Below are 15,959 nucleotides of genomic sequence, written 5' to 3'. Positions count from 1 at the left end.
CCTGTTCCTTCTTTCTTTCAATTATCGATACTTATTGAAGATATTTCGATGCAAAAACCTATCTAAGAACACTGGCAGATACATAAAGTACATTTGTGCAAAATTTCATAAAAATCGGCCCAGCCGTTGCAAAGTCTATAGGGAACTAACTCATACACAGACAAAAATCCTTTTATATAATATTAGATAGATTAACAACTGGAAAAATAAAGAAGATGAACTTACAAAAATTTTTGGCTTCATCTTCAGACGCTGTGCGACCGAGTGACATGACTAGTGAAAAGAATTTGATGTTGATTTTTCATTTTGCACAATTCACTTTTTCAGCCTTTTCAGAAAATGGTGGTCCTTAATCACAGTCGGAAAAAAAAAGGCAGCACTAAAAAGAAAAAAAAAGAAAATAAACAAAAAAGGAAAAGAGGAAATTTTTTAAAAAGTTACACTGAAAAATAGTGCAGAATACCTGTGGACATTTTTATATGCCCAATGGTATGGAAAATCCATTTCTGAGCATTTTTTTGACGAATTAGGTACACGTTATTTTTGCAAAATGAAAATTTTGCAGAGGATGTGAGTGATGAATATGGCGAGAGATTCCATCAAGATATTTCAGTGATGAGAAAACATTTTAAAGGAAAATGGAACCCTGGCATATTGGCAGACTATTGCTGGCATATAAAAAGGGAGGATAACACTCAACATAAGAGAGTTAAGAGGACAAATGTTGCTTAAACTGACAATTGTTTTTCATTCATAACCAATATTAATAAAATATGATTTCTAGCAAACTGTACCTAATCTAGAAAAATATTTATCAGGATATTTTTCTCACATCGAAACAGATCTTATGTGACATGTACTTTTTTAACCTGAAATTTGTTACAGTGTTATTGGCACAAACTTATAGAAAGTATTTTGGTAAATATTTAATAATGTGAAAATTCAAAGTTGCCTGAAACTTAGAAGTACAAAACAATTTTTTTATGTTTTTGAATTTTTGAGATGAGGATTGATTATTAATTTTTTATTTTATTTTCGAGAATTAATTATTCAATCATTTATTAATGATTATTATTGATTTATTTTGTTTTTTGAGGATTGATTATTCATATTATTTGAATTCTTCGGACTACTGTTCTCATCTCTAACGTCATTTTCAGTTTTAGTTGAGGTAATCTCTGACCGTCTTCAGTTTTTTAAGGGTTTTTTTATTGCTGAACTTGGGAATCTGCATGGAATTTCCAACGGAACTTTTTATTCATTTCACAAGGGTAGCATGCTCTCATTTCATCAGCCATGACTGGATAGAGGTTTTAAGTAATTCGCAATTGTATTTTTCGATTGCTCACACTGACGATTGAACCTTCAGGGGAGTATCAGTTTACAATTGAATTTTTCCAAATACTTTAACAAGAACCTGTGGCACAGCGGTTACTTTGAACTTCTATCTAGTCATTGCTGATGGAACGAGAGTATACTACTTTTATGAAGTAAATAAAAAGTTCCGTTTGAAATTCCAAGCAGATTCTTGAGTTTGCCAAGATACACCTGAAGAAAGCCAGAAGTTACATCGACTGAAATGCTGTGCAAATTGCAAATAACACTCGAGGAAAATAATAGTTCAAAGAATTCAAATTAATGCTTTCTAACAGTGAATTTTTATTAATAATAACATTACACCTGTGCATGATCGTGCGCTTACCCACTGGACTGGACGATAGGAACTCTATCTCCGACAATTAGAGACTGCACCGAACATCATGGCAAGTACAAAAAAAAAAAAAAAAAAAATGTATTGTCTAAACTTTCTTGCTGAGGGTTTTGTTATAAGCTGAAAATTAGAAATTTTAAATAAATAAATGTTTATCAAAAAAATAAAAATTCCACACATCTGATCTTTTAACCATCATGTTTTCAAAGCTGCTTTACTTTTGAATTGGATAATTTAGAAATAAAGATTTTTCTATTTAATTTGCATAGGTGTCTATGGTGTGCACGAACACATTAGCCAGAAAGAGACCCACCTCTTCTCTATAATAGACATTTATTAGGATTTTCACATTCTAAATATCATAATACGCATGGTTTATTTACCAAAAAATGGTAATTAATTGATGACGTATGTTGCTTTGCAATTATAACAAAATCATCACACACCACAGAAATTAATTCCAAGGCAGCTTTACAGTCCCTAATGAATTGTTATTTTTGGTCACGGAAACCACAGGTATGACGACATCTCGAATATAAATATTTTCTTAATTACATAAATACATAATTTTTGAACATGAGTAAGTGTGGTTACACTAATAGAAGATAATTGAGTGGTATTTGTCACAATGTTCATTTCATGTGGGAATCGTGTCTCAAACATAAAAATAAAAATAGAAAAAATAAAGAGAAAGAGGATATCCCTATTATGCAAAACAAAACCAGGATCAAAATAGGAAATTTTACTGCTATTTTTAGCAGAGTTCCTTTTCTTTATTCCATAATATAAGATATTAGTCAGGATGTATGTGTAATGTTTGATGTTTAAATAAATGACGAAAAAAAAAAAGATTTATCATCCAAGTTGAACAGCATTTATAAACATCCACCATGGCATAGCACATGAATGCATTTAATCCAAAAATATGAATCCTCTTTTGAAAAAAAATTGTTAAAACTATTTTTTTACGAATGAGTCAGTGTTAAATGAGATGTGTAGATAATCTCTCGAATGATGAACATTGCAAGAGGATTGAAAATAATGAATTGAATAAATAAAATTGGATTACTTAGGAAGACAGTTTATAACAAGGACTTGATAATAGATTTAAATATGACCATGTTGCAGACAGGACATTCGTGAAAAGAAATTCAAATCATCGAAATTCCAATCAATGCTAGGCACATGGAAGAAAGAAGGAAATTTCTTTGCAGTTGTGGTAGAGAGAAGAGTTCTTGCTGAGAATGTCATAGAAAAAAGAGGAACAAGAGATTGAAGCTTGAAAATAACATGAGTGGAGCAAGACTAGCAAGTATGTGAGAAATGGTCTATAGCAGAAGAAATCATCCCACCTCTTCAGATGTAGCAGAAGAATTCTGTCTTTGGATGAATCTGAAGTTCATACAGGTGGAGGGTCTTATTTGATAAGAATAAATCTCACCTGTCTGTTTAAATGTATGTATGTATGTATGTCTGTCTGTCTGTATGTCTGCCTAAAACTTTCGACAGAGGCAACGGATTTTTACGAGATGGGTATCATTTTGAAGCTCGACGTCTTGGACGACAAATTGGCCAAAAGCATTAATTCCTTCATCCTCAACTGGGCAGTTTTCTACAAGGAGGGGTCGATTTTTTGCAAGCAATTTTTGCAAGTCATCGTATCGGGTGGATTGACTTTGCCTAAATTTAAAGTTTGAACTTCCAGGTATCATGAAGTAGTGTTAAGACGTCAGATTTTCTTTCACTTTCTTTTCCGCCTTCGCGTCACGGATTCGAACCTGCCTGCCTGCTACGTTTTTTTTTTTTTTTTGCTCAACACGCATCTCCAAAACACCCGGGCAACGCCTGTCACCCAGGCTAGTTTGATAAGAAAGAAAAGAATGTTTGAATAACAGAAAGCAGAAGAAATATTTAAAGATAAATTATTCATGTTAACATTTGGCGCAAAAGAATGCAAATTTACATAAACATGACAAAAAGGTGGATCATCTGATTTATGCCTTTGATCACGCAGAGTTAATAATGTAACAAAATAGTTTAGAAATGCACGCAAGTTTTGAAGGAGTTAGTCAAAGACAGGACGGCAAGTTCTCAGCTGCGAGGAAGTCATTCAACTATGGAAGCATCTGGCTGGAAGGACGGTAATATGTAACCCCCGAAAAGGAATAGAGTGCAATCCTAGAACAAAAAGTCACAACAAAAATAAATGTAATGTGGAAAAACAATTTGGTTGTCTGAGCTGTTGGGGTAGAAAATTATTTACATTTTCAAAAGCGTGTCTGGAACAATACAGTGATGGTGGTGATCAAAAGCTTACGCCGTTCCCCTGTGTAGGCAAGCAGACAAAGATGCTATTCGTCCATGTTGAACTATTGTTGGAGATATCTATATCCGTTTATTATGTGTTAAAAACATACACACACAATGAACATTACATAGACGACTATATAACATTCACATTTTTGGCCCCTCGTTTTACCTCTTCATACACTCACTATACACTAGCTATGGCCACCGTTTTAATAGATTGAGAGAGTCAGAATTTGAATGAGAGAAAACTGACAGTTAAACTCTGGTAATCTTTTACCACGCGAAATGGCGTGATTAATAAGCAAGAAAGGAAACATCAGCTTGGTTCCATGTTTCTCCGCGAATTATTTGAGAGTTGTGCAAGATGTATTTTATGTTTATCAATGATAACGACTTCTCTACCATATTCTATCATTCCATTTAGCTCACTCAGATTTTTTATCAAACCCAAGAAATCAGAAAAAAAAATATAATAGCACGAGAAAAAATGTGCCACTGCCTGGTTGCAAAAACTCCAAAATTCTGTCTTCAGCAGCAGCAAGTTGCTAATGAACAAAGAAAGAATTGATAGAACACACAACAGGGGAGTGTTGGGTAATGGGGTATCAAATTATCGATGAATACTGTTTTGCTTCAGCTGGACTGAAACGATGGCACGAACATCTTAACACATTTTGAGGATATAGCAAATACTTGTACATGTGAAAAGTCATATTAGCATTGTTATTGTGTATTGTTATTTTGTATTGTTATTTTGTATTGTTATTGTGTGTAAAATCTTAGCAATTTTTCATTCTTCTATTTCAGCATACCTGTGATTCTTGATGAATAAAGCATTATTAACTGGTTTTCATTCGTCTTTCGTGTTCCAAATCATTACAGTATGCTTTATCAATGTCAGAGAGAAAATAACTACTTATCGGTATGTTAAAATCATTTAATTACTCTAGATCTACTTGAATGTAGGTGTCATATTAGCAATGTTGCCTTGTGTAAAATCTTGGCAATTTTTTATTCTTCTATTTCAGCATGCACACCTGTGATTCTACATGAATAAAGCCTCATTAACTGGTTTTCATTCGTCTTTTGTGTTTTGAATCATTATAATATATTCATCTAGAATTTAATCTAAAATGGACCAATTTCTGAAGCCACGGTAACCCTTCAGAACCTGATTCTGCAGACCATTGAACAAATTAGCTGTGTACATTCAACAAATTTCTGAGGTCAATCAACTGTCCACCAACTAGCAAACTAGACTTTTTTTACCAACTACATCTCTCATCCAGTGCACTAATAGCAAATTGTGATTCATATGAATCAGCCATCGCTAAACTCCAGTCTCTTTTCGTAAAGCCCTCTAACATTGTCCATTCTTGACATTTTTTGGCAACCTCTAAGCGGGATCTCAGTGAAACGATTCACAAATTATTTGCAAAAGCTAGATTTGCTTACTGTGGATTGTCACTTTGAGGCAGTAACATCTGAAGAACATTGTGACCAAGCAGTTCGTGATGCCCTGATAACAATCATTCACTCTCATACAATTCAACGACTCTTAGAAAGGACACTCAGTTTGAAAGACACTTCCAACTTAGCTCATTTTCTAAAAAAAATGACACAGAAACAAGCTGAATCTTATATCAAGCTCACACCATGTGGCACCACTGCCAAACCATCAGTTACTCATGAGATTTCTTGTACTTCCGAAAATGTTTCAGCTGCAGCGGGAGAAAAAGGTTTTTTCTGCAGTAATTGATAACATCCACAGTCTGATTTTGCATGTAAAATGATTTATATCTCTAGGGGTATGTGGAAAATTACAGCTCTGAATTAATTGTGGTTTCTGTTTTACAGGTGTTTGAACTAAGTCAGGTGTGAAATGGAGACTGTTGAATGTCGAGTAGTGATCCGGTTTTTGTATTTGAAAAGACGCACACCACAGGAGACTTTTGATGAAATGAAAGAAACTTATGGTGATAATGTCCCATCATATGACCTTGTAAAACGCTAGCATTGTGAATTCAAACATGGCCGGAAGTCTGTGGAAACAGTTTCCAGAACTGGTCCCTCCCCCTCTTCTGCCATTGATGAGGCATCTGTCCGTCAAGTTGAGGCTGCCATTTTGGAAGATCGACACATTACTATTCGCCAAATAGCCCAAGATGTCAAGATTAGTACAGGGTCTGTGGAAACTATCATTCATGACCATTTGCATATGCATAAGGTGTCTGCCAGATGGATTCCCAGGTTGCTCACACAATTCCAGAAGTGAGAATGCATCAAGTGCTCGAGGATGAATTTGGAGATATGCCAAGAAGATGAGTCAAAGTTTTTCAAAAGACTGATTACACAGGATGAAACCTGAGTCCATCATTATGATCCAGAGACCAAAGCCCAGTCAATGCAGTGGAAGTACTTGGACTCACCACCTCCAAAGAAGGCAAGGGTACAGCCCTCCGATGGCAAGGTCATGCTCACAGTCTTCTGGGACCAGGACGGAGTAGTGATGACAGATTTCCTGGCAAAAGGTACCACAATTACAGGAGCCTATTATGCTTGAGGAAATTAAGGGAAGCTATCAAAATCAAGAGGCGGGGTAAGATCAGCAAAGGTACACTCCTCCTGCAGGACAATGCTCCAGCCCACAACTCGCATGTCACCAGATCAGAAGCACGGGTGTGTGGTTATGGAATCCTCCCCCATCCTCCCTACTCTCCTGACCTTGCACCCTCTGACTTTCACCTCTTCCCAGCCATGAAGTTGTTTTTGAAAGGAAAGCATTTCCCAGATGATGCAGCCTTGATTTCTGAAGTCACGTCGTGGTTGGAGGACCAACCTGGGGTGTTCTACAAAAACGGTCTCCAGAGCTGCATCAAACAATGGGAGAAATGCATAACTTTGCATTGTTCCTATGCAGAGAAAGACTAATAACTGTGCCAAGTTTCGTTGCTCTACTCCTATGGGAAGTGAATCAGGGGCATTACTTATTGCACGCCCCTCGTATATCAATTCTGCTGGTGTCTCATGTTGCCAACGATTGATAAACAATCTAATAAAATTCAAGAAGGTTGCCGAAACATTCACCTATGTTGATATCATTACTATATGCAACCGTAATATGATGGAACATGATGAAAACCTTAATCGTTTCTTAGATTTTGCCAGGAAGTATGGCATAAGTTTCAGTGAAAACAAGAACATTATGCAAACTGAGAGAGTCAACCTCTTCGGGTATGAAGTGTCGTTTGGAGTTGTAAAACCAGATCCGGAATTCTTCTGTGCTTTACAATATCTATCTCCGCCGCAAGATGCCAAATCACAACAGCGGGTTGTTGGAATGTTTGCATATTATGCATTCCTCATTTCTCAGATAAAATTTGATGACTAGCACAGAACTAAGTCTTCCCTCTACCTGAATCCTGCTTAGAGGATTTCACCAACCTCAAAGAAGAACTCAAGCATGCTTCACTTACGACTATTGATCCCAACATACACCTTACCATAAAAATTGACACCTCGAACATTGCCTTAGCTGCCACTCTCAATCAGAATGGCTGCCCAGTTGCTTTCTTTTCCTGATCTCTTGCAGTCAGCGAGCAACATTACTCTTTGGCCAAAAAAGAAGCACATGCCATCATCGAAGCAGTGCGTAAATGGCGTCACTACCTTATTGCTTCCGCCTTTAGACTCATTACAGACCAATGCTCTGTAGCTTTCATGTATGATCTGAAACACTCAAGCAAAACAAAGAAGGAGAAGGTAGCATGCTGGAGAATCAAACTACCAGCCCTTGATGTAATATATTGTCCAGGGAAAGATAATGCAGCCGCAAACACACTTTCCCAAGCAGTTTGCTTCTCAACTAATTCAACCAGTCTACAAGACCTACACGTTTTATTGTGATATTCAGGCATCACACAAATGTCTTGTTTTGTAGGTTTCATAACCTCCCTTACTCCATCGAGGATGTTCGACAAACTATTGGGAACTGTTCCATCTGTGCAGAATTAAAACCATGAATTTTTTTCATCCTACTAATTTTAAGCTTGTCAAAACAACACAACCATTTGAACGCTTAAATGTTGATTGCCTTTAAAAATCCCCTGCAATAGTCAAAAAAAATATCTATTCACAATTATTGACGAATATTATGCTTCCCCTTTGCCTTTCCTTGTCAAGATATGACCTCAGTCATAAATTGTTTCTGTCAACTATTTTTGCTGTTTGAAATGCCTTCCTTTATTCAGAGGTTCATCATTTATTTCAATGCAACTAACAGATTTTTTTTGAATAGAAAGAGAATAGCAACAAGCCGTACAACTGCCTATAAACCGCAGGGAAATGACCAAGTAGAACAATTAAATGCTACATTATGGAAAATGATATCGCTGACATTGAAGTCATGAAGACTGCCAATTTCTCATTGGGAATCAGTTTTGCGCGATGTCTTGCATTCCATTTGTTTGTTATTGTGTACTGCCACTAACACTACACCTCACAAGCGAATATTCCAAATCAACATCTAGTACCTCTCTTCCCAGCTGGCTTTTGAATCCAGGTCTAGTTCCGATTAAATGTCATCTAAGTATGAACCCTTTGTCAATGATGTCAAGTTGCTAGAATGCAATCTTCAATACACCCATATTAGACTTCCAACTGGAAGAGAAGAAACAGTATCACTGCATCAACTTGCCCCAAAACCACAAGATATAGCACCTAATACTAATGATTCTATTATCTGATTGGAAACTCCATCTCTACCACCAGATGCCGCATTTGAAGCAAATGTATCCAAAGAACAGTGAGAAACCTCACAGGCCGATAATAACTAGTGATGGACGATAAGAACTAGTGATGGGACGATTCTAATATTTTTCACAATTCCCGATTCCGATTCTTTATAAATCTCTAAATATTTAAATAAAGAGTTGTAATTTTCCCCGATTTCCATAACAAAAACACATGTTAAGTATGCAGATATTTTTGTATATGTAAAATTAAACCTTGTGAAGGATGATCTATATAGATTTTAGCTTTACTGATATTATAAAATCAATAAATATTTATTATTTTATTATTATTACCAGCAATGGAAGATTTTGCTTTAAACAAAATAAGTAGTGGTGGGACAATTAATCGGAATCGGAATCGTTAATCGTAAGAATCATGTATTTTGGAGGGGAATCGGAACCGCATTGTTAAAAAATACCTAAGATTTACGATTCTTTCATTACGATTCTCTTATATTTTTATGTTGAACTGTTTGTTTGAAGTGAGATTAATGCTGTCAAAAATTTATGATAAAAATGTCATAGAACTTTTCATAACATATTTAATATGATATGATATACAAGAATTTTATTAATTACTTCAAGGGTAATCTTTATTGGTAAAATCCCTTGAAAGCGTATTGAGTTTATATGAGAAAATTTGAACTAAAGGAAATCATGATTAAAATGTGTATGTCTCGTGTAAATAGCTGACGAAGAATATGGAAGATAAGGGAGGATTCCAACAAATGACGTGTACTTTTGTGTATTGATTTTAGAATTGTTGTATACTCAAAACCAAAATGGTGGTCATGCTCCATACTGTGGGAAAAATGGCATTAAGAGTGATACAAGACATTATGATATTAAATAAAATTGAGCAACCTACAAATTACACATATGAAAAAGAAAATAGATCCATATTGTTTCTTGATATCCATTTAATAAATAATAATGAATTGAAGTATAAAGTCCATCGCAAACAGACCAATAAGACTATATACACTTTCACTCTTATCATAACAATAGTGAAAAGAGGCACCGTAATTGGTTTCTACCTCAGAGTTTTGAGAATCTGCAGTCGCGAACATTTAGAGGAAGAATTCTGACACACAGAACGCACTTTTAAAGAATTGCAATACCTACCATACTTCTCACTAGACACTAAAAGAAAAGCCCTAGAAATCTTTAAGTGTAATCAACACACCTCCATGATTAAAAGAACATTTAACAGAAGTATTATCTTACTTACAAATAGTAAAAGCAATGCCATATATAAAAAACTAAACCAAATAAATATTGAAGTATCTGAAATAACCTTCTCAACAATCAGAGATATAATCCATAAACCCAAATTTAATTCCAAGATCAAAGCTAGCATATACTCCATACCTTGCCTTGACTGTGGACATATATACATTGGCAAAACACAATGCAGTCTCAACAAAAGAATATAGGAATGTAAAAGGGACATAAAACTAAACAACTCTTAACGCCATTTTTCCCACACTATGGAGCATGACCACCATTTTGATTTTGCAAATGCAACAATACTAAAAACAATACACAATGAAGCTACACATTGTTTGTTGGAATCCAGCCTTATCTCCCACTCCCCCAATGTAATCAAACAAAGGAAAGGATTTTTTAATATTTCTAAGCACTTATGTAATATAATTATCCATGAAAATAATTTAGGCACTGGTTATTATTTCTTTTATAGGACATATTGTATGTACACATGTAAATATGTGTAATATACTGCCCCCCCCTCTACATATACTCTTAATTAGTTTTATCATCAGTGAACATTTTACATTTTTATTCTTGAGAAAGCCCGCACTAAACGGGTGAAACGTCATTGAGTTTTTAGTTTTATTCCATCTCTGTTTTTATAATATCTGTTTTAATTATATATATATAAGAGCAAATAGTTAATAAAACATGTTAAAAAAACTTTGAAAAAGAGTTAAAAACATATTTAATTTCAAAAGGAAACACTAAATAAGTGGATAGTCCTTAATCCACGGAGTTTCGAAGAAATACTTTCCTACTTATCAGAGGATAGGAATTAGCAAAATGCGGGATCGGATTTTGCATACAAAAGTATTTGATGAAACTGCAAGTAAGTCAAAGACCTTACTTGATAGCAAAAAGTGAAGCATAGGGAATATGGTGAAGAAAAAGGTGATTTCACGTGAATGGATAGTCTGGTGAAAGGTAAAGTATCCAATGACGGTAAAATCCAAAAATGTAAATCCAAGAAAGTTAGTTAAATAGTTAAATCCAAGAAAGTTAATTTTTTATTTTATATATATATGTGTGTGTGTGTGTATGTGTGTGTGTGTGCGTTTGGACAATTAATCAGAATCAGGAATCGGAAAATCGGGACTTTAGGGGGTATCGGAACAGGAAAAATTTGTTCCGATTTTCCAATGCTAAAAACGATTCTGTTAATTATCTTTTTATTTGACATTGTTTAAAACAAATTCTTCTACAACTGATAGTAATAATGAAATCAGAAATATTTATTTTCAACTACCAGTAAAACTAAAGTCTATACATCATCTCCCCACAAGAGTGTTTTTAAGTTTGAAAAAATATATGCTCATTTAAACTGTGTTTTTACAGTAATCGAGGAAAAAAAAATAACCATTTTATAGTTTAATATTTTTAGAGATTTATTAAGAATCGGAATTGGTAATTGTATCAGAATCAGGAATTTAGTACGGAATCAATAAAAATATTGGAATCGTCCCATATATATATATATATATATATATATATATATATCATATATATGAGAGAGAGAGATAAAAAAAGAAACAAACCAAGTTATGTGTTCATCAACATGTCGTCTTTATTGTGAGACTTCCTCTGGATGAATATATATGTGTGTGGGTGTGTGTATATATATATATATATATATATATATATATATATATATATATAAAGGGGGTTAGAACAGTAGTCTAAAGAGCAGAGTGTATTTTAATGTGATAATAAATTTACTAATTTAATTTAAATACAAGAAAAGAACAGTGATCGTACATTTATAAGCTATAATCAACATCCAAATGAATGCTTTGCCGATAATTATGCTTTTCAAAAGGCGAACAATTAAAAGATACATCTGCCTTACTTAAAAATTGCTAGGTTTATTTATGGTGTCTTTTACATATATAAAAAAAACCCATGCAATACTTTTGCTGATGAGGAGACTTTGTTTAAAAAATACTATATGTCAAAATTATTGTCCGTGGCTTAATGTCTATCACAATAAAAACATCATTTCCGAAACGATTGTACAAATCATTGACTTTGTTGTTGTTCCTTCTTATGAAACAGATTTTTAATTTTTAATTCTAATGCGAATTTTAAATTATCAATCATATTACTAAATATATATATATATATATATATATATATATATATATATATATACTAGCATGGGTGTCCAGCGGTGCCCGGATGTTTGGAGGTGTATGCTAAGCAAAAAAAAAAAAAAATTAAAAAAACAACAAAAAAACGGTCAATTTTTTTAACTTTGACCCCTATTATGACTCCTTAACATTTATTGTTTTGGGTTCAAATCAAGTTATTAAGTTAGATCCATGTCCAAGGAACCTATATCTAAAATTTCAAGTGTTTAGACTCAAAATTGTCGGAGGAGTTTGGTAGAGTTCTCAAAGGTCAAATCGTTGAAATTTGACCCCTTAAAAGACAAATTTCTGTCCGAAAACCGATCACATATATTTTCCCAAATCTCAGTACACTGTATATCAAATTTCGAGTCTGTAGACTAAAAATTGACAGAGTTATTGCATAGGGAAATGTACACAGACGGACAGACACGTTCACTTTTATACATATATAGATATATATACATACACACACACAACAACAGCAAGAGTTCAAGTCTCTTGATTATCACTTCCTGCACTGATGATTGCAAAAGTATAAGATACCAGTGTTTTTACATCTAAAAATATTTATAATGATGAACCCTTTTGAACCCTGTATAGAGAATTAACAAAAGGCGATCTATTAGTGATATGCATCATTCCAACTTTTAGCCATTAGAATGCATTCTAGTTGCTTTGTTATGTTATGCCTACATTTGACATTTATAGGTGTTAAATTTACCTTAATTCTAATGTTAATTGCTACTGGCATAAAGGAAACGTACTTGCCAATAAAGTCAAGGGTGGACTTTGTGGTTTATGTCACAGCAAATGGGAACATAATTAAAAATGTAACCCTAAAGAAGTGGTACGGGACTACGAGAAGAAAAAACTAGATGGAGACAAGAGTCTAGATGAGGGAGGAAACCAAACGGTACACTGTAATGGTCACAAGCCAAACTTACCAAACAAAGCAAAGGATAGAAATCTGGAGGGAAATATTCTTCCACTTCTGTCTAAACAAATGAAATGTCCCCATTTCCCAAAAAATAAACTGCCAAAGATAGAACAGCATGGAAGTGTTCAACGAGACTGAGCAAGACTATGAGATCAGAAATAGAAACCCTTATTGAAACTGTAAAAAAAAAAGAAAAAAAGAAAAATCCACTGGAAAAGCCCATCCAAATTCCCATCATAAATCAACATACAAAACATGTGAGAAATTTATTCTCACATGATTTAGAACTCTGGCAGAGCAAAAATTGACACAACAATGAAAGCAAACTTACCAGGTTGATGCAGCCAGTCAAGTCTTATCATGTGCAAGTGTCATTTAAGCCCCTCTTTCGAGTCTATTAGAGAAACTTTCTATGAAGTGGTAGTTTTTTTTTCTTCCTCTGAAAAAGCTTTCATGGTTTCTTGGTTAGAGTCCAAAATTTGCACATTCTTTCAAGGCAGACATTCCATAGAAATGGGAATCCCAATGTCAGCATAGTTGCCGATTTAAAAGACGACATTTCATCTGGAAGGAAAACCTAATAAGTTAGACTAAATTGTCTCATGGTGCCGAGACAAACAGGGACTAATTTGCCCTTAAATTAATAAATCCATTGAAGTTTGACTGTGTTTGAATTCCCCGCGTGTGAACAGAGTTCAAATTTAAATCAACCCATCAAAAAGACTAAACAATGCATCAATTCATATCAACCAAGGAATGTTCACATTTCAAGTTATGCAATTTCTGACACACTGCCAAAGGCGAAAAGAAAGAGTAATCACTTTTTCCAAATATTGAATACAAAGTAACTATGTATTAGGCTGTCAATTTAACGACAAGTAAATAATTCTTTTGGTCACAAGGACTTAACTAACCATCATAGGTTTTTTTTTTATTTGCAGACTATTATCTTCATCTTTTGTTGTTGTTTGATGATGTTTCGACCAACTATTCCTCTGATCTTCATCAAGTTGTTAACTGTGATGGAAAGGAGTACTAAATCTCTTAACTGTATCTTCAGTAATTACTGCCTTCCATAGTTGTTGTCTCACCATGTTTTGGCCAACTATTCCTCTGGCCTACTTTGGGTAGGATTGAAATCACTATCTTCAGACAAAAAGCGATCAAGGTTGGATTTTTTTACTCAACATTATAATTTACAATTTTAGCGACCTCAAATATTCAACTCGTGAGTTTGCAGCTTTAAATGTGGTTCTAATGTAAAGAATTAATGTAATCTTCTACTCAAAGGCAACTCGAAATAAGTAAATGTCATAACTTAAATTAAAATCATAATTTTTATAATTTAAAGCAAACTAACATTAATTAAAAAAAGTCACATCTTTCTTTACTTAAAGTCAATTAAAATTAAAGTTAGTTTGCAAATTAAAGTATTTATGACAATTAAATTAAACAAAGGTCACATTATTATACAACTTAAATTGTTTAAGACAAATTAAAATTAATAAGCTACAACTTGCAACTTAAGTATTGAGGTAAAATTTAAATAGCATTTTTTCAACTTAAAGTATGCAAGAAATTTATTCTCACATAGTTTAGAACTAGAGCAGAGCAAAAATTGACACAACAATGAAAGCAAACTTACCAGGTTGATGCAGCCGGTCAAGTCTTCTTATCATTTTCAAAAATGCTATATGTCATTTAAGCGGCTTTTTCGAGTCTATTAGAAAAACTTCTTATGAAGTGGTAGTTTTTTGTTCTCTTTTTTTTTCTGAGAAGATTTTCGTGGTTTCTTGGTTAGAGTCCAAAATTTTCACATTCTGTCAAGGCACCGATATTCCATAGAAGTGGGAATCCCAATGTCAGCATAGTTGCCGTTTTAAAAGACAATATTTTATTTGGAAGGAAAACCTAATGAGTTAGATTAAATTGTCTCACTGTGCCAAGACAAATAGGGATTAATTTGCTCTTAAATTAGGGAGTCCATTGGAGCTTAGATGATAAACACAAACTAACGTCCATCGTGCTAGGGAGCTAGTCACAAATTGATTGTCTGTTTAAATTCCCAGCGCATGCGTGGGGTTAAAATTTAAATCAACCAATCAGAAAGGCTGTAATAAACAAGACATCAATTCATATCAACCAATGAATGTTCGCATTTAAAGTTATGCAATTTCTGACAAACAATATCACTAACATTCATCTGTGAATTTAGCCAAACCGTTTGGAGTCATGACAACTGAACAACGATTTAACATTAAAATCCCCTTTTTTTATCAAGTCGTTCTCTGGCAGCTCTCTCACCACTAGTAACTGTGTATTTGATCTCCCTCACTGAACCGAAGCTTGATGACCAACGCCTTTAAGATGAGTGGTCTCAACAATGACAACAAGTGTATGTTCTGTCACACAGAAGTAGAGGGTGTGAGCCAGCTGACAATCAGTTGCAAGGCTACAATGCGACACAATGCAATGTGTATACATGATGTTGCTCTTCAGAAACCACTCTTCTATTTCATGTATTTCTAGATGCTGTAATCATTGGTTAATAAAGAAGATTAACTAAAGAGTTGAAACTCATCTATGATTACAGCACCTTGCTATCGGGCCGCTTGACTTCTTCCTCTCACAAGTCTCAAGCCAACAATGCTTGACATTCTGTGCCCCGCCCCTGACTGCGAGACCACCTAGTCAGACGACATCCCACCAAATGTCCTGCTCAGCTTAATTGACTTCCACACCTGCACAGCCCATCCAGTTGACCAGACCGCACATCCAGCTCCAGCCGCCAGCACCCCTAAAGC

At 34.4% G+C, this 15,959-nt stretch overlaps 1 protein-coding gene across 3 annotated transcripts in view; it reads right to left on the bottom strand.

Annotated features, from left to right (window-relative positions):
* The window catches only part of LOC145283566 (GPI-N-acetylgalactosamine transferase PGAP4-like), a 62,278-nt gene that overhangs the window by 20,605 nt on the left and 25,714 nt on the right, over positions 1-15,959 (bottom strand). For 2 of the 3 annotated variants that reach the window (XM_080132468.1, XM_080132469.1), the window contains one exon: positions 226-379. In XM_080132468.1, the coding sequence (XP_079988594.1) occupies positions 226-243 (18 nt within the window). In that variant the 5' untranslated portion in view covers positions 244-379. Of the gene's footprint in view, positions 1-225; positions 380-13,486; positions 13,794-15,959 lie in introns of those variants that run through there. The other variant, XM_080132470.1, reaches the window with a different exon arrangement.

Source organism: Euprymna scolopes, chromosome 8, assembly GCF_053919585.1.
Source record: "Euprymna scolopes isolate OS-2025 chromosome 8, ASM5391958v1, whole genome shotgun sequence".
Taxonomy (NCBI): Eukaryota; Metazoa; Mollusca; class Cephalopoda; order Sepiida; family Sepiolidae; genus Euprymna; species Euprymna scolopes.
This window is presented reverse-complemented; position numbering and strand designations above follow the sequence as displayed.